Source organism: Anastrepha ludens, chromosome 5 (assembly GCF_028408465.1).
Source record: "Anastrepha ludens isolate Willacy chromosome 5, idAnaLude1.1, whole genome shotgun sequence".
Taxonomy (NCBI): domain Eukaryota; kingdom Metazoa; phylum Arthropoda; class Insecta; order Diptera; family Tephritidae; genus Anastrepha; species Anastrepha ludens.
The window spans coordinates 67,913,842-67,941,596 of NC_071501.1; the positions used below are offsets into that span (position 1 = coordinate 67,913,842).

General features: G+C 36.4%; 1 protein-coding gene across 1 annotated transcript in view; it reads left to right on the forward strand.

The window, feature by feature from the left end:
* The window catches only part of LOC128864544 (phospholipase A1 member A), a 42,895-nt gene extending 20,007 nt beyond the window's left edge, over positions 1-22,888 (forward strand). The window contains exons 2-4 of the mRNA XM_054104249.1: positions 19,810-20,520; positions 20,588-20,756; positions 22,291-22,888. Of these exons, the coding sequence (XP_053960224.1) occupies positions 19,810-20,520; positions 20,588-20,756; positions 22,291-22,402 (992 nt within the window). The 3' untranslated portion in view covers positions 22,403-22,888. The remainder of the gene's footprint in view (positions 1-19,809; positions 20,521-20,587; positions 20,757-22,290) is intronic.
* Positions 22,889-27,755: the final 4,867 nt, after the last annotated feature.

Genomic DNA, 27,755 nt, shown 5'->3' on the forward strand with positions numbered 1-27,755 from the left:
ACCGCTTACTTTTAATTGTGTGAAGCTTACAATATAAAAAGGAAGAACGCACGCGGGTTTCCTTCAAATATTGGGCATGTGCGTAGTAGATCCGGTTCCATTCTGGATGGAGCTGAATAATTTAGGAGTTTAGCCTATTACAATATCTATAGGTATAATATCTACATATAAAGTAACTATGCCAGTACAATGCATGTTTTCTGGTGGTGGTGGTGGTCTCACAACTATTGTATTACGACATTGAAAGAGCGAGACCTTGTTGAGGTCTTAATTTCTTCTCAATGAATACCAATTATAGTCTGTCGAAGTCCAATAGTAGCAGTTCAATAAAAACATCATGCAGCGCATTCTACTGAGTTCCTTAGAAGAAAGCAAAAAATTCTTGTTATGGATACGTATGTATATTAGACCGGGTCGATTTGTGGGGAGGCAAAAAAATCGCCCATTGCTCTGTGAAAATCATATTCTAGGGATCAGAATAAGAAACTTTGCCGAAGGAACCATACCTCTAAAACGAATTCTGATGTCCCCCAATTTGGGTCGAACTTTTTAGTTTCTTTTCTCATGTAAAGGCCAAAAATGGTGATATTTTGAAATGATTGTATGGGGAACCCCCCAGGGGAGTTCCAGGGGGTGTGCCACTGGCATGGGTGGATCGGCCGTCCAAAGTTAGTGGGGGTCGGTCATACATTTGAACTCGATTGGAGCACTCTAAATGGGTCAAAGTGGGATTTTTCGTTCGACCCAAATTGGGGGACATCAGAATTCGTTTTAGAGGTATGGTTCCTTCGGCAAAGTTTCTTATTTTGATCCCTAGAATACGATTTTCACAGAGCAATGAGCGATTTTTAAATGGACCCGCCCTAATGTATATGGTCTATCCTAAATGCGGTATTTTGACAGATCTGCAGTCTTCACTGAGTGCTCCTCTTCGACCCTTAATTTATCTGTATGCTTAATATATATCCTTGTGGTTTTAAAAGCTGTGTTGCGGTAAAGATGGTGCGTAAAGGACGGATATTTTCACTACTGGGTAAAGGAGAGATATCTGGCAATATGACAGTTCTCGATTAAGAGACTTCCCAGGCATCAGTGGCGAGACAACTCTACCTGCTTTCCACAATCCACAAATACTTTGAATGGGCAGCGACTGGTTGAGGGCTTTCAGGGGCTTTTCAGTATTTTGCTACCCTAATAACAGTTCAAATTTATCCGTTGGATAAATATATTTGCAGTGTTAAAATTCTTGTACCACGTGGCTTTTTCCTGACATACCGACTGTCCCGTTCAGTTTTTTGGCGAAAGGAGCTCCCGCAAGGCTCCTGATTCGGTGAATCACAGTTTACCAACAGTAAAGGTGTGGTTTCATGCCTAAGATGTTCCTCCCATATTAACCGCCTGTGTTGATCTCTCAGTTTCTTCTGTTCAAACTTCGGGTTCACTATCTTCTCAGTCGTAGCATTTTTTTAATCACTTTTCGTGGACTATGTCACCATTTAGCTTCTAATTATCTAAATTATTGTTTACTCTAAACGGGAAGTTCGAATTTAACACTTGATTTGCGTGTCTCCTTTAGTTTTTGACGATGCGACTTTCGGTCATTGTAGTTCGTGGTGGTGGCTTCTCATCTTTATTTTTTATCGCCCACGCTACGTAAAGTGACGCTCATCACGAACGCCTTTCAAAATGCATGGATCGTGTTGATATTGCAAAGTAGGTTTATATTATATTTATGTTATTAGCTACGAGTGAGCGGGTGAAGATACATCGCTTCACACATGGATTGCTTTATTATAATTTGTTTGTTTGTTTATAATTGCTTCCTATTTGCTTGCTGTTTCAAATATTTTTGCTGCTTTAGAGTAAGCCCGGAGTCCACCCCAAATTTCTTAAATGTATCCCACCAAAAATTTTTCCTTATATCACGAATGCACTGAACTTCATCCTACTCGCCTCAGCCTTTCCAACCCGCTAGAAAAAAGGCTAGATTATTTCTATATTGAAACCGAATGGTGATGAAAGGACAATCGCTCTCCAGCCTTCGACTATATTAATCGAAAACTTATTCAAGAAAGGTTACAGAAACGGGCTACAGATCAATTTAGCTCTTACGCGCTAAATTTAAATCCTCAATATCTGAATGGAAATTTTTTGTTTCCGCTATTCGTTTCCCACACAAATTGAAAAATATTAAAAACCCACTGCGTTTTAAAAACGAGCTTTGCCAATTATCAAGTAATTTTATCTTTCTCTCTCCTTTTTCGCCCTCATTAGCTAAACTTTATCATGCTTACTATTTAACTTTTTTCCCTCTCTCATATTTTAAATGTACTCGTCTCAGAAATACGTTTTAGATTTCAAATTTAAATTTACTGTTATTTTCCTTATATCCACTGCTGAAATATAGCCACAGGCTATATGCAAGGAGGGCTCGCATTTTAAATCATAAAGGAGTTTTTCCAACTCATTAGCGGATATTATTTCTCCTGTTTTAGACATCCTCTTCTCTTAAAATAAAAATAATAAAACTTAAGGAATAAATTGTATACTTTAAAACATATATTCTCACTTTCATGAAACAGAAATTGGCTTATCAATGTTTTTTAAAATTTTTTTTGCAAAAATTAAAATCTTTGTTGGCGCCACTCTACATGTTATTTGCACGTACTTAGTGCCACCAACTAACTCACCACCATCCCAAAATAAAGATCCCTACCCAACCTCCTCTTCGTACGAATATCAGCAAGTGGCGCCAACGAACAAAGTAATTCATTTTTAACTTATTTTAGCGGAAGTGTTGCAAGCGTACAAATGCCGGCTAAGCCACAAAGAAAAACCAAAGAAATAACTAAAGCTGCAACGAAATGAAAAAAAAAACAAAGAAACAAATATTAAAAACTCCAATAAAACTATTACTCACTACAGTCTGCAATTTGTCTGTCTGCCATGGTATCTGCAATAAGGTTTACTTCGTTATACAGGGTGGATCAAGTGACGTTTGGGATTTACTTTAACTCGTCTACCTCGGCAGGCAATGGCAAACCTGCCATGAAAAAGCTCCTCTTAAAAACATCTGCCGTTCGGAGTCGGCCAAACACCCAAAAACGTGCGTCATCATTTGTTTTGGACTATTAGCGGATTTTCCAGATATTACGAATTTTATTATTCTCATTTTTTTTTATCTAAAACCATATCTCGAAAACTATTTGAGAGAAAAAAAAAAACAATAACGGAGACCGATTTTACATAGGCATTGGGTGGTCTGGTTTTCGGAATTTTTTTTTTTTGTTTTTGCTATGGTTGATTTTATACGTCCTAAATTCGTTTAAATGAAAAGCGACCCATATTGTAAATGTCTAACTATAAGCTGAATTTGTAACGCTTCACGATTGTTATCTAAGCTGTCAAATTAAAAAAAAATCGATAGTTCAATCTCTAAACGTTAGATGAACCACCCTGTACATAATTATTATTTTTTAATTTTTATTTTCAGAGCCTTATGAGCAACTGAGGCATAGAAATCGAACGAACGCTGACCATATTAATAGCCCAAAACAAAGCGTGCCCAAGTACCGTTTTGGTTTATTGAACCAAATATCCGAACAGAGTTTTTAATTTTTTTTTTAATTTTTTTATTGTGGCTGCAAATTGGTTTTATATGGATTGAAGCCATACACACATACATGTGTATGTATGTAAGTGTATATATTTGTATGTAAACATATTAATGTTTTCAGTATTGCGTACAACCGATTGCTGGAATTGTTATGGTCGGTTGGTGTTTCCCAATAAATTAAGCTCTCAGTTGAGTTGTCTTTACAGTGTAGTGGCTTTGGTGGGCGTCAAAGAAAAACGAAAAAGAGGAAAATCGAAAATCTATTAAAACTAAAAAAAGCAAAAATAAATCATGTATGCCATTGCCGCATTTTATGTTTAATGTCGGCTTCAATTATGAAATTATAACAGGAAATTAAGAGAACAGCTCTTCAACTAAATACTTCATTTATCGGTGAAAATAAAAAAGTGCATTTTTTTAAGTCGAAAGAAAGTCAATACTTAAGCAAAAATATCACTTTTTTAACAGTAATTTCTTATATCTACGTGGCCTTAAATTCTGTCGGTTTGGGACAAGTTTACTGAATTGATCGGAACTCACCCACTGAAGAAATCTGTACCACGTAAAATTTTCGACATAATCGATTTTTACTATTCAGCTCAACTCAGCTTTTTCCACCAAAAATGCTCGATTCCATCTTTTACTCTTGAAGCAATTAATGATATGAGAGTCAAACGAAAAAAGAAGTCTTTCCAATTGAACAAAAGTCCTACATTGAATTACTCCGAAGAAAAATTACAGAAAATTAAAATTTTAAATCCTTCAAGAAAAACCAAATATTTCAGCTGGCGATTTTTCTCTCTAACGAAAACATTTTAATTTTGCCTGATTGCCAGTTCAGTATAAAACAAAACTTTAATTTGACCACTTTATAAAAAATCATTTAACTTTATACGCTCATTCCGGTTTAAATGAAGCAAAGAAGTGAAATTTGTTGAATTTATTTCGTGATTTCAAAAATACCAAAATGCGTTTGAAAATATATTGCAAAATTTGGAAATATGTACTCAAATTAAGGAGAGATTACTGTATATAAAATTTGCCCTGGCGCGCAACCAGGATTAGTGTTCAGGAGGAATTTCGTATAAAAGTCTCCCACTGTTCTAAAAAAAAAGCTTATAAGACAAACAAAAATTTTTCTGAAAATTCATTAAATCCAAATCACAATGGAACAAATGAAGACATTAATTCGCACGAATTTTTATGAGTCATTTGATTTCGACTGGTCAATTCTTTTCAGCAACTTTTTCCAAACTTTTAGCAACGTGGAAATTTGGGTCTCTACGGTTTTAAAGAAACGCCATTCAACCGCTCTTGTCACAGCGTAATTCTCAAATAACCCACCTCTCACTTGACTAAGGCCAAGGTGAATCTATTAAAGGTGGTATCGGGAAATCAGCTGATTTAATTTTGTTTTTTTCTTCTTTCGCCGTGACCATGCGGCTGTCAGCACATAATGAAACACGGCGAATTCACTATTTGTTTTCTACTTTGACGCGACAATAAAACATACAAAACGTTGTTGTTGGTCTAGTGCCACCACCTTTAATGAATGCGCCTTGATTAAAGTGAAATATTTTTATTTTCTTTTTATGTCAAATTTCTTTTCAGATTCATCAAAAAAGGCTTGTTTTTGTGATTTCTTTAAGGGGGGCCTCTTATCAGACGACTTCAAAAAATCGTTTTTTTTTTACTGCAATCGATAGATATATTATAGCAGGATATGCCCTCAAAATTTTATAGCGGAATTCAAATTGATTTCGGAGTTACAGGCCTGTGTACCGTCCCTCGTGTGACTATACTGTCTACCTTCTGAAAACTTTGAAACACGTTTTCTCAAAACCATGTTTTTAAAAATTGCGCGTAAGATTAAAAAAAAGAGACGAAAGCTATCGTTTCAAACCGAACTAATTAATTAACAAAATACAAAAAAAATAAATTTTGTTAATAGGACTATGAATAAGTTCGTGCGGTTTTTTTCGAAATTTGAAACTTTATTGACGTAAAATGGTTACAAATTTAATATTCAAAATATTGTCCATCGCTTACTACTACTTTTTCCCATCTTTCTGGCAATTCACGGATTCCCTTTGTGAAAAATTCGGTCGGTTTTGCCGCAATCCACGAATCGATCCATTTTTTGACTTCATCGTAATTACGGAAGTGCTGGTCAGCCAGGCCATGTTGCATCGATCGGAAGAGATAGTAATCGGATGGCGCAAGGTCTGGACTATACGGCGGGTGGGGTAGGACATCCCATTTGAGCGTTTCTAAGTATGTTTTGACCACTTGTGCAACATGTGGCCGAGCATTGTCATGTTGCAAAATAACTTTGTCGTGTCTATCGGCGTATTGCGGCCGTTTTTCTCGCAGTGCTCGGCTCAAACGCATCAATTGTCGTCGGTAGACATCCCCCGTAATCGTTTCATTCGGTTTCAGTAGCTCATAATACACAACACCCAGCTGGTCCCACCAGATACACAGCATAACCTTCATGCCATGAATATTCTGCGCCGACGTCGATGTTGAAGCATGGCCAGGGTATCCATACGTTGCCCGACGTTTTGGATTGTCGTAATGGACCCACTTTTCATCGCCAGACACAATTCGATGCAAAAAACCCTTTCTTTTGTGCCGTTGAAGCAGTTGTTCGCATGCCATAAAACGGCGTTCAACGTCTCTTGGCTTCAATTCATACGGCACCCAATGGCCTACCTTTCGGATCATTCCCATGGCTTTTAAACGTTTGGAAATGGTTGATTGATCAACTCCCAAAGTTTTTGCAACCTCTTCTTGCGTTTGAGCCGGATCTTGATCGAGCAATTCCTCCAATTCGGTATCCATGAACTTTGGCGGCGCACCCTCGCGTTCTTCGTCTTCCAAGCCAAAATCACCACTTTTAAAGCGTGCAAACCACTTCTGGCACGTTCGCTCAGATAGAGCATGCTCACCATAAACTTCCACCAAGATACGATGACTTTCGGCTGCTTTTTTCTTCATATTAAAATAATGAAGAAGAATTCCCCGCAAAAACACATTATTTGGCACGAAATTCGACATTTTCAAGTGTGGTAAAAATATTGTTGTTTACGCTTCAAATAAAAAACTTATACTGACGTTTGTGCCTTACGACAGTAGCTTATGTTATTAAACACCTTTTTTAAAAAAAATAGCGAAAAAAAGCACTTTTTTCAATTATTAATTGTGTGTTCATTTTTTCATATTTTTATACAAGAGCGGGAAAGCCTTCTGAATAAGACAGTATTTTTCTTTCAGGTGAAAACTACGACCGCAATCTTACACTCTGTTTTGCTAGCGCGCAACGAGAAGCTGTGCGAGCTCCCTCATATGTCCGCTATTTTGTTTTTTTATTTATGTTAAAAAATTGTTTATTACTCTTCAATCATGCCTTCAAATAAATGCAAAAGATTATTCCTGTGTGTCGCTTTTTTCGCCTCGAAAAATTGAGGAAAAACACCTTTTTTTTGAAGCCACTGATAAGTAAGCGCCCCTTAAGTAATTGCTTAAAAAATCCCCTTCTCTCATTGGTGGTTGCAAATTAAAGCCTCTTTCACCTGTATTTGGAATAGAGTCATAAAGTGATTTAAGGTAGTGTAAAGAATTCGTGGACCAAGTTGCTTTAATCGCAGGAGTTTATAAAATTGTTTCTTCAAATTGTTATGGAAATGATGACACAATCTAAATAGATTAGGGAATTCCGGCCACCATTTTCTGGTTACGCCAGAAGTGATCTTAGAGCATTAACTCTGCTTACCCTTTAGGTGCCTTAGGATATGTTAAACATGGAAATGATGACACGATCTAAATAGATTGGAGAATTTCGGCCACCATTTTCTGGTTACGCCAGAAGTGATCTTAGAGCATAAGCTCTGCTTACCCTTTAGGTGCCTTAGGATATGTTCAGCATTCAGAGCTGTACCTGAAAGTGCGAACATTATGATTTAAAGGCTGTCGCAGCTGGTGAAATTTGAACTCAATTTGCAAGCACTTATGCCATATTAATCATTGTTCTTAAGGTCTAGAAAGAGTAATAAAAAAAAAGGTAAGGATAGATGGATAGGAATTCAATGTTTCTCTGCGCACTACCCAGTTTTTTTAAGAATCTTAGGATTTTGTACCTCGTTTCTCGTAGATTCTTAACTACTAATTTATCATCTGAAAACAAAAAAAATGTATACAGTGGATCGTCGATGATGCCTATCTATGGTGATCATAGGCCTTCAGTGCTCAAAGCTCACTGCTTTTTTATCAAAGAAGAAATTTTGCATCCACCCTGTCACTGCATTTCAGGTTGTTTTCAGGTATCAATACTGAATTGTACAGTCGAAATAGCCGCAGTTCGCCAATCCATAAGCCCATTCGTTACCTTAAACACCACAGTGTCCTGGGAATCACATATTTTAACTTCATTCCACCTTGCATCCTTTGCTACTCGTGGCTTAGGAGTTTTTCTACGATGAAATGTAGTTAAAAAAAATTATGCAGTACACATCAAGGCAACAGCCCACAGTCATGGTGAGATAATGTTACAAAATATAGCTGAACCTATTGTCTCATTCTTAATCGAAGGGATGACAGAACTTATAAAAGGTTTAGATGGACTACTATCTAATACATACAATTGCCGTCTATCGCTGTTATGGAACTCCTCATTACCGCCACTATGGTCCTGTGCATATATACAAATATTCCTGCTGTCTGTCCTAAGAGTCTGGGAAGTGCAATTTACTAAAATCTTGATTGTTGTACAGTTCATGATGAAGATCGGCGTAGCTTGAAATGAAGTAAGGCACACGGATGTCATACGGTCACCGCAACTCCTCAACAGTTCCCTGTAGGAATGAGAGCCCGACCAGAACTCAGAAAAAGCCTAGGAGAAGAATACCAGAAAATACGTGTTCTTTGAGATCGAAATGGTTTCAAATACGAAAGCGGTGTTCACCGTCACTCGAGTTAAGGAAACTAAACACTCTTGTACCGGTTTGGTAGGGTCTCTTGAGGGCAGCGTACTACAATAACTTTCATGAAAAAAACAAGAAAAAGCACCCCATGCATATGAGACTGCGTAGCTGTGCTCGATTATCTCTGCCAAAGTGTTACGGGTTTGCTAATTAAATTTTGTATAAAATTGCAAAAACCAGCTGGCAAGGCTGAATGTAAATAACTCATGTACAGTTATGTGCATATAATTAAATACATTCATTTATTTTTTCTTCTTAAATCAGCTGCATAAATACTTTAGTGCGGATGCTGTAAGTTTTTAAAACACACTGAGTCTCTAACTACTGGACTAGCTTATGCTTTTGGTGGCGCTTACATAATCGCAGCGGTCTGTGGAATATTTTCAGAGGGAAAAATATAAAAAAGCAAGTAAGGAGGGCTAAATTCGGTCCGAACCGAACTTTATATACCGGCGCACGTTTACCTAAAATTTAATTTTGGCTGGCTCTTAATTTTCGGATTTAAGCCAATTTGTAGACAGTGAGAGTTACAACTTGTAGCATTAAAGGGACAAACGGAAATTTAATCTTGAGATATAAAAAGTGGATGTGGTTCAATCCGATCTCAAAAATATTTATGCCGAATCTAAAGAGGTAGGGATGAGTTTGTGCGTTATGGTTAGGGCGAGCTTTATTCAGTCCAGATTAAGATTCTTACCCCAAAAATATGCTTAGCACGACACGTTTTTCACGTTTACTTTCGTTATATTTCTGTGTTTTGGCTAATTTTTTAGCACGTTTACCCGTGAGTGGGGGTGGCTGCCCGGTGGCACCCCAAAACTTTTACATGCGTCGTATTTCGTAATTTATAACACGTATATCAGTATTTTTTTTCAAAATTACCGTTATATAATAGGTAGGCGTGGTTAGTGACCGATTTTGCCCATTTTCAATACCAACCTACTTTGGAAACAGAGTAATGTGTGGACAAAGTTTCATTGAAATATATTAATTTTTGCTCGACATATTGGGTAGTTGAAAAAGTCCTTTCGTATTTCTAATCAAACTTCAACTCATTCTTTTTATATTTATAATGAATTTTAATAAACCAAATATGTACCATTTTGGTCGACCACCTTTTGCCATTTTTCTTCTAGAGACATTATTCCATCAGTGTAAAACTTTTCTGGGTTCTCGGCGAAAAACTGCAACAAGTAATTTTCACAGGCTTCTCTTGGACTTTACTCCATTAAGGGAGTTCTGCATTGACCGAAACAAATGGTAGTCCGATGGTGCAAGTCCAGGGCTATATGGTGGATGCATCAAAACTTCCCAGCCAAGCTCTCCCAGTTTTTGCCGAGTCATCAAAGATGTGTGTGGCCTAGCGTTGTCCTGATGGAAGACGACGCCCTTTCTGCTGATCAGTTCGGGCCGTTTTTTTCGATTGCTTGCTTCAATCTCATCAGTTGGTGACAGTAAAGTGTAGAATCAATCGTTCGAGCAGGCTGGAGCAGCTCATAGTGGATGATTCCTTTCCAATCCCACCAAGCACACAGCATAACCTTTCGAGGCGTCAATCCTGGCTTTGCGACCATTTGTTGAGCTTCACCACCCTTGCATCATGATCTTTTTTGCACATTATTGTCGTATTTGATCCACTTTTCGTCTCCTGTTACCATCGCTTCAGAAATGGTTCGATTTCATTTCGTTTCAGCAAAGAATCGCAGATGTTAATTCGGTCCATTAAATTTTTCACAGACAATTCATGTGGTACCCAAACATAGAGCTTCTTTTTGTAACCAGCCTTTTTTAAAGGGTTCAGAACAGTTTGATGATGAATGTTTAGTGCCTTGGCGATGTCATGGCAGCTTATGTGACGGTCCTGGTCAATCTTTTCCATAATTTCATCGACTTTTTCAACGATAGATCGACCGCAGCGAGGTGCATCTTTCACATCGAAATTTCCAGAACGGAAGCGAGCGAACCATTGTTGTGCTACACCGACTGATACAACATCGTCTCCGTAAAATTCACAAATTTCATTGGTGGCTTGCGTGGCGTTCTTCCCCTTTTTATACAAAAATATCAATATAATAAATAGCGAATTTTTTCATTATTTTCACTCATTTTTGAACAGCTATAACTCTTTTTCAACTTCCCCGAATTTAATTTTTTTTGGTTAAATGAAGCTTAAAATGTCACCTTTCTAACACCATATGATATGACACAATATGATTGGTAGCACTAGAGATAGATGACTCCAACGACATCTATTGACAAAATACGAAAAGACTTTTTCGACTACCTAATATAATGCGCGTGTACAGATAGACGGACGGACATACATATATAGCTAACTCGACTTCACTCATCATTCTGAGCATTTTGATATATGTATATATGTCTATATCTGTCCTGATTTCCTTATGCTGTTACATACAACTGTTATGCCAACAAAATTATAATACCCTTGAGCCTAAGTGCGCGGGTATAAAAATTGCTTGACTGCTTGAAGTTAGCAAAATGCAGGATATCGCTGCATCAATTATAAAGTAATTAATATCATTTACGTGGATATAATTTTAAAGAGTTTTTATTACATAAATCTACAAGAAAAATAAATGGCTTAGGAAACCTAAAAAGTTGGCCAGTTACTTAGTTATTAAACCCATAACTGGTTATACAATTAATTATCTAACAATATTTTTTGTGTCACAATTGATTTCATATCAATAGACGTCCATTGCAAATATTTCACTTTAAATTTCCTGTTGTTGCTCTTTCGATGTATCTTTCTCTGACTTTTTCACTTCATCGGTTTCTGGCATACGACATCAGTCCACGCTTGAGGAACTTTTTCGCAATGGAATGGCGATCGAGTGAGGGTTGCATTAACAATTGCAATGAATATGAGACAAGTCGGTGTGCTTGTGATAGCTACTGTATGGGCATGTCTATACAGATGTGCCCATAATTTTTTGGTGAATTACTCGTATGTGGCAAGCGCAGCATTTGCAAATCGCTTCTTTGAAATTGTTGCATTTTAATGGATTTTGCGCCTCAAAATGTATTGCACATTTATGTATGTAGGTATGTAATGTATGCACGTATTTTACTTCGTAGGCACTAGTGCCATTTTATGCATGGTTGAATATTCGAAAAAATACACGAGATAGGATAAATGCATCTTTGTATCTTACACAACATGTCTTCAATAGCTAGAATCAATTTATTATGCAAGGCAAATAAAGCAATCAAATGTAATGACTTATCTAATTATTAGAGTAATTAATTAATAAATAATAATTATTTGGGTTTATTGAATGAATCGAGATGCCCACGAATGGTGATTGCTCCCTTTGCTAGTTCATGCCCTCAGGCTCATACAGCTGTTATTGTCTGCTAACCCAACAACGTCTAGTGTTGTTGTTTGTACTAAAAAGAGATAAATGATTTAATGGCTAATGCAGTTAAGATTACGTGAGCAGAAGACTTTTAAGGCCTGAGCTGTGTTTTTAATTAGCAGTCAATAAATTCTGACTTCGCTAGCTACAAGCACACAGCTGCATACATACGTACATACATATGTAAGTTCCGACTCAGTTGAAGCAGTTGTTCTATTCCTCCTTTGATGAAGAGTAAATGCGGAAGTAGCCAAATAAGTACCTGAAAATTCAATTAAGGAATACCCATTGGACCACAACCAAAATTATTTACACTTCATCAAGCGTTTCTGTGGCCATCGGTCCGGAGCTTTTTCGACTACTTAAGACCCGGCATTAGACGCTCTGATTGGTTTGCCATCACTTGATGCTTTCATCCAAGGAGAGGCCTTGAAGGCCATCTGCAGGCTGAAACACAATGCGAACTGGTACGGCCCCTGTCCGGCATTGGAAAACAGAGAAGGCATGAACGTCGATCCAACGATTCTTTCCATGCCCCCTGACTCCATGTCATCAAGAGTCGTACTTGAAAAGAAATACAGTGTAGGGCTGCCAAAGGCTCAGTTGTGGTCAAACTCAGAAAATGAGCCCGGCAAACACTGTTTTCGGATGGCTCCAGGACCGATCATGGCTCAGGCTCTGGGGTCTTTGTGGAATTCAGCGGGACAAAACTGCACTTTGCTCTTGGAATGCATGCATCTGTGTTTCAAACGGAAGTGTATGTAGTTCAAGAAGCGATGAACTTTGTTGTAGAAAACCGATTGAGAGGCAGATCTATATGTGTCTGCCGCGACAGCCAAGCTGCGTTTATGGCCTTAGACAGCCCCTCCAACCACATCAGGGGTAGTCAAGTCCCGTAAATTCAGGCTGAACTATGTCGGTAGACATAATAGCCTGATGCTAGCATGGGTCCCGAGACACGTGAGTATCGCAGATAACGAAACCTCTGACTCCTTAGCAAAGATGGGCTCTGAGGCCAACTTCTTTGGTCCAGAGTACGTTTTGCCACTCCCTTCTGCGGCCATCACAGCCACGGTTAGCAAATAGGTAACTATCACCCACAAGCGAGCTTGGCAGGCTGAGAGAGGCTGCAGATGGACTAAACTGATGTTACCTGTCATGCCCGATCGACTGTCACAAACTCTTATGTCATTAAGCAGAGAGGAGTACAGACGGCTGGTTGGACTGATGACGGGCTACTTTCTGTGGGCGAAGCACTTGGAAAGATTGGGCATGTCAGTCAGTGTACTCTGCCCTGATTATGAAGAGGAGGATGAGACGGCGGACCACTTTCTGTGCGTCTGCCCCGTCTTCGCTCGAATCAGGTTTGAGGTCTTTGGCACTGATGTGTTAAGAAGCGACCATCTTGGCTCCTTGGCACCACAAGATCTACACAGATTTCTTCGGAGATCGGGTAGATTTAAAGAAAATTAAAAGGGAATCCAAGTGTAGTACAATGGACTTAATTCATGTCTTAGAGCTGCATTTGCTAGTTGTACCGACAAAAAAAAAAAAAACAAAAAACATTAACAGATAATGTGTAAGACTTTCTTACGGTGCAGAAGGGTTAATCAAATGCCACTAACCTTTTTCTTAAAATACATTATAAAATATCGAAATATAATATCATCCATTGTACATACATAAATATACAGTAGATTCTGTTTTTATGCGGTACATACGTTCCGCAAGAAACAACATAAAAAAAACAGCATAAAAAATTAAAAAAATAAAAACACAAATCTGAAATAATGTAATAAAATCGCATAAAAAAGGGTACTAGTCCCATATTATAACTATAGATACGTTCCATATACCGCATGAATCTGAAATAATTAAATAAAATCGCATAAACAAAAAATTGTATTTTTGAAAATTATATCTTTATTTAAGAAACGTCAGAATCGAAAAATAAATTTACGTCGTCAGAAATAGAATCAGACAATACTCGCATGTTGCGCATTCGTTTAGGATTTGGCGTAAAATCACTTCCGTCACTTAAGGAAATATACACGTCTGATCTGGATGGTGATCTGTGATGAGTTTTTGCTTAGCTGGTTTAGAATCTTGTTTATATGTACAATTCCCGATAGGTCAACATGCATTTTTTACTTTTTTTAAAAACCGCACTACTTCAAAACCGCATAAAAACAGAATCTACTGTATATGTACTTCGTATAAAGAAAAATGAATTTAAGTAAAACAAAAGAAAAAACAAACAGTCTGTGTGCATTGCCTATGAATTTGTTTGGTTGTAAATATTTATAAGATAAATTTGCACTACCAGGAAGTGCCAACTAAGGCGTATCACACCGAATTCCTGGTTGCCAAAAATCAACGTTGAACTAAATCTGTGGGTCACTGTTACTGTTATGTAATTTGTAACTATGTAGCTGCTTATCTCTCACCAAGAGCTGTAACACACCAAGAGATTCACTTGCACTGTGAAGATATGACCATATGAGTGTACAATGGGTACTTATGCTCCTATACCAATATACAAATGTTCATACATTAAAAAGCAAATGTGAGCAATAAGAAAATGCAATAAAAACAAACGAATGAACAAACTAAATAGAAATGGTAATGAAAATTGCAAGAGCAAATAACAAGAAACATCAAAATAAAGAAACAAAGGAAATATTACCAAACAAGCAAAAAGTGACGACAGCAGCATTGACTTTCGTTAACTGTTATGAACGCACACACACACACATGCACATATGTGTATGTAGTGATATTGCATAAAAATGCTGAATTGTCTAATGGCTGTACGTGAAGCGTTCGATTGAGTGTAGAAGTGATCAAATTTATGCATTTGACTATTAGGCCCCCTGCGTGTTTGCCTTTGTGCATGTATGTGTGCGCGCCTTGCATACAAAAATGCATTGAACTGTAAAAGGCAACAGGTACCGGTTACTTTGCTACATCACCAGCAATAAACCAGACGAAAAGTAAACAGCAAACAACAAAATCAAAACAAAAATATAAATAAAATGTGATGCCTATGAAAAATGAAAAAACAAAAAATACAACAAGTGAAATACTCGCATGCAGGCGCGCACCACGCCAGATTAACCGGCTTCTTGCAACATCGTTACCGCAAAATGTAACCGAGCAGAAATGCCAGTTACGAACACAAAGCAGAGTTGTAATAGCAGCAACAACAGTAGGAAAGTAAAACTAATAGCGTGGCAATAACAACTAAAGCAGCTAACTGCATTACACGAGCAGCGGTGTGTGTTTGCATGGGTGTACGAATGCAATTGCAACAGTGACTGCTGTGCCAATTTTTGTTGTGCACTCGCGTGGAATTTCGGCGTCGCACAGTGGGCAAAACACATAAAATGTGCGAAATTACAACGAAATATAATGAATTGAAGGGGAAAAAGTATAGAAGAGTCTATGCTTTCGTGTACGAAATCCAATTTTTTAACTTCAGTTTTTTTTTTAATTACTTAAGAGTAGGCGTTGTCACACTTATTTTTATTAATTATTATTATTTTTTGTTTGTAACTCCCTTTTGTTATGTCACTACTTACACTACAATTTGGCCTTTGATATGTTTTCTTAGCCATTTACGGAAATATCGCTTTTTAGATAACTTTGAAAATCACCGTTAAATGGAAGGTGAACATAATTGTTGACCGACTTCGCACATTTCAAATGGCAACTTACTACATGTCAGGAGTAGTATTGTGCACTAAGTGACGGCGGCAACTGTAGCCGAATGGATTTGTGCACGTATACCATCGGGCAGTCGAAACTCCCTGAAGACATGAAACTCCAAATGATAGAAAAAATTTTGTTCTCATATAGCGGTCGCCACTCCGCAGACAATGACAAACTTCCTACTGTATTTCTGCCATAAAAAAGGTCCTCATGGAAATATATCTGCCGCTGAGAGGGGGCATCAACCTATAGATCCCTAAATTTATGGAACAGCATCAAAACGCACACCAAAAATCGGAAGAAAAGTTCGGCCAAACACTCAACAAAGGATGTGCGCACCAAATACTCTCTACACAGACGGCCGGTCGGACGAGATTCGGGCGTGGTTGTCGTCGAATTTCAGTGATTTTTGAAATCAGGCTTTGTAAGGTCAACAGCATACCAAGTTAAGTAGTGTTTGATACAATTTTATAGTATTTGCGAGTAACAGGAGCTACTTTGCTAGATGTTTTTAATTTTTTTTATTTTCAAAAAGTACCAAACTTACATTGGGGTGGCAATTTTGGATTTTAATTATTTTCAATTTCAATCTACCTGGCATAAAGTTCAACTGTTACCAATCATTATACCATAGGAACAAAATTTCAATACTCTTGTGCAGTTAAGTGGTTGGGAATAAAAATATCGTTTCTTGTATTTAAGAAGTAAGAAGTACCCAATTATCTTCAAATAGTTTCCTATTCCACAGAACTACTTACGTGTCGACCGCTGTTAAAAACCTATTTCTATATTTTTTGGTGTTTCGAACCCGGGCATTACCAAATGGTAGTCACGCACTTAACCATTTCGCTACGGCGGCCTCAAAGGGATGATAAACGCACTTAAAAATTAAGTTCATTATATGAAGTCTCATATTGGCAGTCGCACCTACGCCTTAACCTCTTTTACAACCAATATGACCGATTAACGTTTACTGTTTAAGAGGGTTACATTTAAAGGGCGGTTTTTAGAGCAAGTTTTTTGAAATGATGTAACCAACTCCTGAGTTTTGCTCTTCCTACTTACACATCATTTTCGTTCTTCAGTTCCATTTTCAGCGCATCTCTGGACATCGACTTAATTACTCTTACAAAGGCACATCAATATAAAATCTGCTTTAGATACACTGATAGTCCTTCGCTTCCGTTAAGCGCGTGATAACGGTAAAATTAAATATTTCGCTATATCCGCTATGGGACATCTTAAAACTTCACGGTATAACTTATTTCCCAACTCTTCCTTCATTTCATGGTAAATCATTCTCTCACTGGATATTTTTTGTTATGCGACGGCATCACAAATTGGTTCTTTGGGCGCGGTCAAAGTAGCCGAGTGAGTTCTTGCTTGAATACAATTTGGCTGGTGTTGAATTCTCTACTAGTAAAGTAAACCTTAAAATGAGAATATCAGTTATTTCTAAATTGCGTGAAAAAGTATGGAAAACACGATCCGAATTGTGATACGACACGGGCTTCCCATAAAACCAATGCATCGGCATATTCAAATTCGGGAGATGTCTAGCCAAGTACAGCTGGACAGTGGTAGACCATCCCCTATATTCACTGGATTCTAGGTAATGCGACTTCTATATGTTTTCTAAGATGAAATTTTTTAAGAGGAAGGAAATTAAAAGCTGATATAGAGAAAGCGGCACACGCCATGGAGGATCTAACAGAAGGATACTTTCAGCACTATTTCGTACAACGTAAGATTCGCATGGATCGGGATGTATAATGAAAGTTATAATAACTGAAGACGTATGGAATCGTAATAACATTTCTCTCAGCGCCAGTCTCGCTTATATGTTCAGTGCCAAGTAAACGCATAGTAACAGAACTATGAGCTAGAAGCCCTGGTTATTAATATCTCATGAAGAGTTCTCGGCCATATGCGTAATTTGAAATGAAGACCATCTCTAACACTCGAACTATTTTACCTTCAAACGCTGAAGAGATATACACCGTCCTCAACAACCTCAACATCGTATACTTTCTAAGCTGAAGCGCTCATGGAACTTGACCTAGGCGGTTGAGTCGTTGGACTTCAATTCATCGAAATATTGTGCATTTGTTGAGGTAATTGTAAATGTATAGATCGTAAAACTCGTGCAGCTGTTGGTTTATTGCATGCGGTTATCAAAGGCTAATCACGGGTGCTTTACAGTATTCCCTATCTTTGGCCATCATCATTTACTGTGTAAAGTCCAATTAGTTTTTATTGCTCCTTTAAGAAGCTGTAGGCGGCAGACGGTCTTTCACTGGTGGACAACAGTTCAACTAAAACAGCCAGTGAGTCTTCATCTCGATGCGGAGTATTTATGTACATTTTTCATGCTTACGCGTGCACACACGCGCATCCTATTTGTCGTATATAAGTATATGTTGTCATCAAATTTCAATTGCCCATTAAACTCGCTACTCACATTTGTTCGTTAGTTATCTATGAGCTCAGCAGTACAATTATTGTAGCGGTTTTTTTTTTTTTTGTTTTTTTGATAATTTAAGTTTTGATAATTTTGTTTGTGAATTTTATGTAAGCCACATTTCTAACAACCAACTGGCTACCATCTACTCCACGCACTACGAATGTGAACTGCATTTTCATTTTCATTAATGTTTTTGTTATTATTGTCTTTTTTTCTGGTTTTGAGGAAGCGTTGCTTTTCAATGCGTTTACATAGTCAATGAGAAGTTCAAGTATACCGGCAGTAACTTAACAAAATAAATGGTAAATGCAACAATTAAAAAATGGCGAGGAGCAATGATGCTAAAAACGCTGATGATGTGTTCGTCATGTGGTAATTTAAATAGTTATTTAGATAAATACGAGTCTGTTTGTATGCACATGACGTCGATGATTGTGCAAATCGTATATGAGCAGGTTGTAAATACTTCATAAGAGAATTTTCGAATTTGAAAGATTTTATCGGAAATCTAGGTTGGTGAATTCAAGTACCTAAGATCTCCATATTGTGTTTTTTAGTGACTGCTCAAACTTAAACAGCAGCCGCTGTAAGTTGCCTTTTGATTCTTCAAATAGAACTGCGTAGCAAAGCATTTTGAAATCTCCAGCGGGCATACAATATCCTGGAGGTGCTGGTTTCACTATGGCATCCATTATAACATTAAAGAACATTGCGCGTGAGGGCTTAAGCTGTCGCCTTGTCGAATTCCAGATGTTATTGGAAAGGTATCCGCCAGGCTACCATCAACTCTAATCGATGTCCAACTATTGCTGGAAAAAGATTTCAGCCTCTATATAGTCAAAAGAAATGAATACAATTAAAGCACACCAAGAACTCCACCATTCAGGGGCGTTAAATATTTGAATTGTGTATCCGCTAACAGGCATCGACATTTGGAGGTTGGATTTATTTGCGTGTAATTCTGCGCACTTAATTCATTCTCACCAGAAATCAGCGGAGTTACTTCAGCAGTATTATTTTTATTATATTTATAGATTAATTTGTAATACAGGCTGAGTTTTTTTTTAATAACTTAAGTAAATGCTTCCGCATTACAAAATATATAAGTTGCAATAAATTTCGGTCAAAAGTAACCAGTTTTCTCTATTTAGTTTATTTATAGTTTCATCGCAACACTCACCCTACCACCGCGCACTAGTCTAAAGTAGCGTGTTGCATGTTGCTAGTGGCATGTTGCATGCCTTACCGGCCTGTTGCAATGTCGTTTGGTGAGTGTGAATCCACTACTTCCGCCAAATTTCTTCAGCAACAATAACATTGCCGCGCAAATTGTTGTCTGAGAGTTTGGCTCCACTCGAACAAAACCAGTTGATTATTACAAAAATTCGAGCTTAATTGTTATGATTTACACGCCAAAAATGCAATACGATTTATGCTTTTATTATTAAATAAATATTTGCATTTAAAATTGAGGATGAAAATTGTCCACTTAGTTAGGAAACTTGTGAAAGTGATTAGATAAGAAAAAAGTGTGCACATTTTTTATTACTAAACATTTTATAAGCTACTATAATCAAATATAAATTACTAAAATTTTCATATGTCACATACACAGTTAACTTCATCTAAACCTCCTTCCCTTCCTATTTACAGTCGCTCAGCGTAAAAACGACACCAATCAGGTGTACGTGACCGAGTCATGTCTGGAGAAGCCATATCGTTGCCCTCATCCGAAAATACAATTCTACCTCTACACACGCCGTACCCAACAAAACCCCGAATTCATTGATGTGCTGGACGACAATGCGCTCTATTACACACATTTCAATCCGCGGCATCCCACCAAGCTCATCATTCATGGTTTCGGTGGCGGGCGCAATAATAGTCCCAGTCCAGATTTGCGCGAAGCCTACTTTAGCATAGGCGATTACAATATTATAATTGTAGATTATGCAGACGCGGTGAAGGAGCCCTGTCTCAGTCAAATGGAATGGGCTCCACGCTTTGGCAGTCTGTGCATCTCGCAACTGGTTAAATATTTGGCGCGTCACCCGCGTGGTGTGCAGCCAGATGATTTGCATTTGATCGGTTATAGTGTGGGCGCGCATATTGCTGGACTCATTGCCAACTATCTAAAGCCGAACGAAGGTAAGTTGGGACGGATCACCGCCTTGGACCCGACTATTTTCTTTTATGCGGGCACAAACAATTCGCGTGATTTGGACTCGAGTGATGCCAACTTTGTCGATGTGCTACATACGGGCGCCGGCATATTGGGTCAGTGGCATTCGAGCGGTCATGCGGACTTCTATGTAAACGGTGGCACGCGGCAGCCGGCTTGTGTGGGTTCACCGACGCTATTTCGTAAGTTTGCAACAATTTTATTTGTCATTTCTTGTTTTGGTAGGATTATTTAGTTTTTCTTTCACAGAAACTCTGGCCTGTGATCACACGAAGGTGACTCCTTACTTCATTGAATCGATAACAACGACGCGTGGTTTCTATGCTGGTCCTTGTCCGAATCTCTTTACTTACCTGATAGGTTGGTGTGACCCGAAGGACTCGGAATATGTGCTAATGGGTGAACATGTCTCGCATGAGTAAGTAGACGTGATAGTTGTAATGTTCTACAAATTTTAATCAGTGTAAGAGATTTGGTCGTAGAAAGTACAAGGTCTTGTGGGAATTTCACTAGGAAAACTTGTGAATTGGAGGAAGACTTCACGGCACTACTGTTGTAAATTGAGGGGACCCTGGCCCGGCCCCTAAAGCGCAGTCTCTTAAAATTTTAATTATAGCGTAGATACTTACCCTCTTCAAATTACAACCTGAAACCAGTTATGGATATGGACATTCTTCATAACTATGGTTATTTCGTTTATTTGAAGTCTAAAGGATTAAGCCTTAAGGATCTCACGAGGATAAGAAAGAGTATTTCTTAGCGCAGTTTTCCACTCGATAATTAATGATGGATTTAATATCAGTAGTTCATTGATTTCTGTGAATGAAAAAATCGGAGTGATTGCCTAGATAGGTTGGGATAAGTTGAAGAGCATAACATATATGAGTACCACTGAGTGGTATTTGAGTGGCAGTAGAAATAACTTAGGTATATTTATATATATATATATTATATATAATTGGCGCGTACACCCCTTTTTGGGAGCTTTTTCATGGCAGAAATATACTCGGAGGTTTGCCATTGCCTGCCGAGGATCGATCGCTATTAGAAACAACTTTTTCTAGCTAAGCTTTTAGATTGCCCAATTTATACAGAAACTATAATATTTATTGCCAAATTAAAACCTATCCCTATACATATTCGAAGAACTGTTTTCCCAACTACGATGTACTCAAAATATCTTACGTCGGCAAGTCGTTTACTGCCTGTTCTAATGAAAAAGAATGTTACAGGACTACGAAAATTATTTATTCGGATTATTCCGTCGAATTATGCGAAAGGGTTAAGTGAAGTGTAATGAGTTGTTGTGATATAAATAAAGTACAGCTGACTTTGCTCCTTGGCATCATCAAATCTCGAAAATAGCTAAACAAAGTAATAAATTTTGAGTCCAGCCTTGACGTAGTATTAGAATTAGTAAAACTTGTACTTTTCAGGCAGTTTGAAAAACATAAAAAGAGTAAAGGGACACTTTGAAGTCAGGAATAGTCGGATCACTTTAATTTGACCGTTTCTCATCTTGCCAATAGAGTAAGATGAAGTGAAAATTTGTTGATGCTATTCGAGGCGATTATTGTTCTGAGAATAAGACACCCTTTCACTTTTTTTTGTTTTTTTCACTAATCCGTCAAATAAAAATTTTGTCAATTACGAAGTTACAGCAGCCCGCGAGTACTTTACTTGAACATTAGCTAGCTACAAAAATTTTAAGGGATTATCAACTGGCCTATAATTACATCGGGCCGTGCGTTTAATATCGGCTAGAGCGAATGAAAAATTGGTTACTGTCACTATAAAGTGGCGTTTAAATTTATAGTTAGTTAAGAAAGTTTCCCTAATATATTTTTGGTAGCACATTTACTATACAATTTTTTTTTTGTTTTTTTTACAACGCAATTACTAAATTTTTAATGAATATTCTTCCTTTTTGAAAATCATCAACACTTTTACAGCGCTAGAGGAAATTACTACGTAACCACAAATGCCAAACCACCATTTGCAAGAGGCTTCCCGGGCAAAGGACGTTCCGCAAACAATGGCGAGTATCAAGGCGTGCGCAGATAATCCGAAAAAATTACAAAAAACATGCATTTGTATAAAAAAGTTTAGCTAGAAAATAACTAAAAATTAATCTACTTCGAGTATCTAATATTGATTTAATTGTATGTATATAAGGGGATAGTGCTTATTTGTGATTTTAGTTTTAGAGCTGGGATGTTCTAACCACTGCGTACCAGTTATTGTATTTATGTGAAATACTCTACATATTAAGTATTTTTAATTGAAATGTTATAAATATGTATATATGTGAGTGTGTATATTAGGAGCCAGATTTTGTTCAATTTAAAATTTCTTTTAACTTGAATTATTTTCCAAATTTAGTAGCACAGTTGGGGTTGGGATATTATTTACTTAAGTTTAATTTAGAATTTGTCACGTTTTATTATTAAAATGTATGGATTACGTGTTTTATGTATTTATCAAAAAAGCCATTTATTTTCTTACGTGTAGTATTGTAAATATTGTACAGATGTACTTAAAAAAATGTTTACGGTTTTTTTAGGGTAACTTTAATGTAAGAAATATTTGTACAAAGAATATTTTTAGATTAAATGCATAAGATGAACCGTGTTTGTGAATTATTAATAAATTTCGAGAAGAAAAAATTGTTTTAAATTTTATTTGTTTTATTGCAATTAAGTATCTTTTGCTACTATATGTTTTTAGACTAAAATATCAAGTCAGTCGACTGAAGACCTACTGGCGGTTTCAACACTTACAAAATTTTATTAAATGTTTTAGTATTTTGATTTATTATACAACTGTACATTTAGTTTAATACTTGATGAAAGAGATTGTACCACCTTTAAATTATTTCGTGCATTCGATATATGGAGAAAATGCGCAACATCGTCAGAGACAAAAATTAATGAGAATTTGAACCAGTTCAAACTTACACCTCAGCAAATATTTGTACTTGAATTTTTTCTTTTTTTGTTCTGTAAAAAACCAAATTACATTATTGATTGAGAATAAAAAAAAAACATACAGCATGGGAACCACTGTAAATATATTTATGAAAAATCTTTAACAAGAGCAATTTATTTGATAGCCTTGCCACCTGAATTTTATTGCAAATGTAGCAGTTTTTCACACATTTCAGTTGAATTTTAAAGTATGAGGATCAGATGAAAAGTGATTAAATAAGCTTTAACAAAAAAAAATTAATTTAGCGCTGCTACTTGAATTTTATTGTAAAAATAGCAGTTTTTCACACACTTCAGTTGAATGTTAAAATATGGGTATTAGATGATAAGTGTTAACATAAACTTCAAAAAATCAATTATTTGGTGTTGCCACTTGAATTTTATTATAAAAAGAGCGGGTTTTCAAACATTTCAGATGAATATTAAGATATGGCTATCAAATGAAAGGTGTTAATATAAGATTTATAAAAATTGTTTATGATGTTGCCACATATTTATTTCGGAAATTAATAAAGTGTTTTCAAAAATACATTAACTGTAAAAGAAGATATAGTATATAAATATATATCACTGTAAAAGTAAAGATAGATTTATCCCTAATTTTTTAAGGGCATGACGATATAACAAAAAAAATTTAATTAGATATTAGGATAAGGGGTATCAAACGAAATGTGTTGAAATTAATGAAAAAATCTTTATTTTAAATTATTTGTGTATGGTTTTTACACGTCTTGAAAATGAGCACGACAGCCGCGATACCGCCAATGAACAACGCCAATTTTGTTTTTTTTTTTTTAATTGTATTTTTGTATTAAATAAATTAATGGCGTGGGTCGATTCCGCAAAGAAGACCCCTACTACATTTTTCTGAGAAATATTCTTGTGAAACATATGAATATTAACATTTTTCAGATATTTAATAGTAAGGGTCAAAATGATTTACCCTCGTAAGATATGTTTGATGGTTTGTATGTCTTCTTCTGTGTCACCTCACCACCTTTTTCTCGACCGACCTCTTCTTCAATCGCCTTATGAATTTTTTTTGAATGTCTTCTTCACAGTTCTGTCATTACTTATTCGCAGTATGTGACTGAATCATCGAATTCTTTGCGTTTTAATGAATCTGATCAAAATTGCACCTCTGATGGGTGTGTCTAACTCGCCATTGTACCGAATGCGATATTCTTAACTTCGATTCGTACAATTCCATACATCTTTGTGAGAACATTTCTTTAGAAATAAATTGATTAATAGGCTTCATTTGATTTCAGCTATCAGACCTCGCAGCCATATGTGAGGTTTTATGACGATTTTATATAGGTATTCTAAGCTTCAGGCTTCTTTCTGGAAATTGGTCTCGACCTCATCTGTTTTGTATGCGCGAAGTAAGATTTATTTGCAGCTTGCCTCCTGTCTTGTATGGCAATTCATGTATCTTTCTGCGCACTCAGCACAACTCCAAGGTACTTAAATTCATTTACTTTTTCAAAGCTATAGTTGCCGATTTGTTACATTCGTGTTGCGTTGCGAGCGGTATTTTCCATATATTTATTATTATCTGTTAATGGCAAATTCTACCATCCAAGCATATGCTTCTAGGCGCATAAATGTTTCATGGCTATAATGACTATAATTGTGATGTCATGCGTATTGGCACACATTTGTATAGATTTGTAAAAAACTGTGCCTCCTGGATCTATATCAGCTGTTATAACTGGTTGTAGTGCAGTCCTAGATTGAAAAGTAGCGCAACTTCTTTTTTTGGTGATATTATCTTGAATTCTCACTTTTGCCCAAGTCTTTGTTAAAGTTATGCTAGTATCAGACATATCGGCTTAATCCTCTGTTGGGCCCCAGGGTCTGGACAGGTATATATATATATATAATTGGCGCGTACACCCTTTTAGGGTGTTTGGCCGAGCTCTTCCTCCTATTTGTGGTGTGCGTCTTGATGTTGTTCCACAAATGGAGGGACCTACAGTTTCAGGCCGACTCCGAACGGCAGATATTTTTATGAGGAGCTTTTTCATGGCAGAAATACACTCGGAGGCTATTAGAAAAATGTTTTTCTTAATTTGGTGTTTCACCGAGATTCGAACCTACGTTCTCTCTGTGAATTCCGAATGGTAGTCACGCACCAACTCATTCGGCTACGGCGGCCTGGACAGGTAGCTTCCTAAAATTTAATTTTCTATCGATTCATGGATATAACCTTTTAAAAAAGATCCTCGAACAAGACGAAAAAAGGCCAGACCCAGGTGCACAACCGAAGGTTTTAAAAAAGATGTCCAACGAAGTGTTAAAAGGCGTACCCAAAAAATGTTATGCTCCAAAAATATTCTACAGCTCTTCCTCCTCAAAAATAAAAGATTTTTCCTTTTTTTTTTTTTTGTTTTTTTTTTTCTTCAAACATTGTTTATTCTTTCATTATCTTTATTCATTAATATTTTTAATTTTGATTTGTAGACTATATGTGTATTTATGCATATATATTTGCAAATACAATATTTATCTTTTCTAGTAGAACTTATATATGGAGAACTTACAATGTTGGTCTATTGTTTTTTTGTTTTTTTTCTTGTTGATTTTCATTACGTTAATTTGTTTTTTCTGTAATTTTTTGAAATTTTACATTTTTTGTGCTTTTATGAACTAGGCAAATACACTATGTTTCATCAAATGTTGCTTTTATTTAGTTAGATATTTTGTTTTTCTACTTTTTACTTCTTTCCGAAATATTTGTATGTGTGCATGCATGTCTGCTTGTTTACATGGTTGGTAGATGAAATTAAAATAGCATTTTTTTTTGTGGTAGAGAGCAAGAAAACACGCATAAAACTCTCACTGAATAATTAAATTAAAATTTAATTTCTTGCTCAGAACATTATTATTTTTAATTTTTTTATTTTATTTCTTTTAATACTCACTATTACTTCATATGCTGTTAATGTTTTTGTGTTTAATGAACTTCATGGCTATTATGTGACTAACAATACAATTGAATTTTAGTCCTAAATGAAGTTTTTATTTATTTATTTATGAACCCTCAACTGCCATACTGAAGCGTGAATATATTTATATATTTTGTAATTTTCAAATTTTTTATAATTATTTAAGCTGCATTTTTTACATTCATTTCCATTTTTAACTATTTATTTCCATTCAACATTATCTTATAATTACTTTAAATGTTCAGTCGGTTATTAGTTACATATTTATTAGATTAGTATTCAATGAGTATTTTTATACTAAAAAAAAAACAATTAATTTTCAAAAGTTTTCAAATGCACTTTAAGGAAGAGAGCAATATGAAGGAGAAACTGTGAATCGTACTAGACTACCGGAAAAATGGAATAAAGCCGAATTTCTAATATTCCGATTGAGGTGAATATTTGACATATAAACTTTAGGACACGATAAATTTGATCTGGTTTTCTCAACACGCTGTACAACAGAAAAAAAAAAAAAATCCGAAACCTGCTTTTTAAAACCAAATAGTTAAATCTGTAAATTTATTTTATTAGTGCATTGTGTTTTAAAACAAAATTTAATTGGCAGGCAAAAAAAAACAAGAAGCAAAAACTTCATGGTCACACAAGAGGCCGTACTTGTGACGAAAATAGTTGAGGAGCTCAAAGAAGTTCTCGAAAATAAGTAATCTTATGTAACATCTGAAGATAAAAGAACAGCTTTTCAATCAGCTCTTTCGAGTATAAACTGACAGCTGACGAATCGAAAAATATTAATCAACGCTTGAATCGCCTGTTGGCCTATCTCGGCGACTTACATTTATCAGGACATAAAGAAAATATTAGGTTGGGGCTACCATCTATCGAGAAAGTAATGGATTTCTTTTTCCCAAATTTATTATATTTATCATTTTAACAGAAAGGTTAGGAAATAATGTTAATTAGAACATGGAGCTCAAAAGCTCTTAGTAACACGGATGAATTCAAAACTAAGAGGTTTATTCATTAACGCACCGAACAGAATATGAGCGCTACTACCGAACGCATTCTCCTAGAACCCTAGAATTAGTGAACAAAGTAGCAGATGCAGATGTATTAGTATAGACTTGCTTTTACATATTTGGCCCGACTTGCCCAGCATTTTTGGCACACCTCTTGAGGTAACCTTACAAATCGAAAGGCCTATTGTTGGCTTTTATCGGAAGCCCTTCCATGGTAGAAATACGCTCTTCAGATTGCTATAGCCTAACGAGCAGCAGCAGATATTAAATTCTATCATTGAAATTGTATGTCCACTTTCAGCACTTCGAGCACTTTGAGCTGGCGCTGAACCATTCGGTAATGTCCGGATTTGAAACCGCGGAATGTATTTTCTAATAGCGTTCGCCACGAGCACGCAATTGGGAACCTACGAGTGTATTTATGCTAATATATGAAAAGGCCCCTCACAAAAAACCAGTG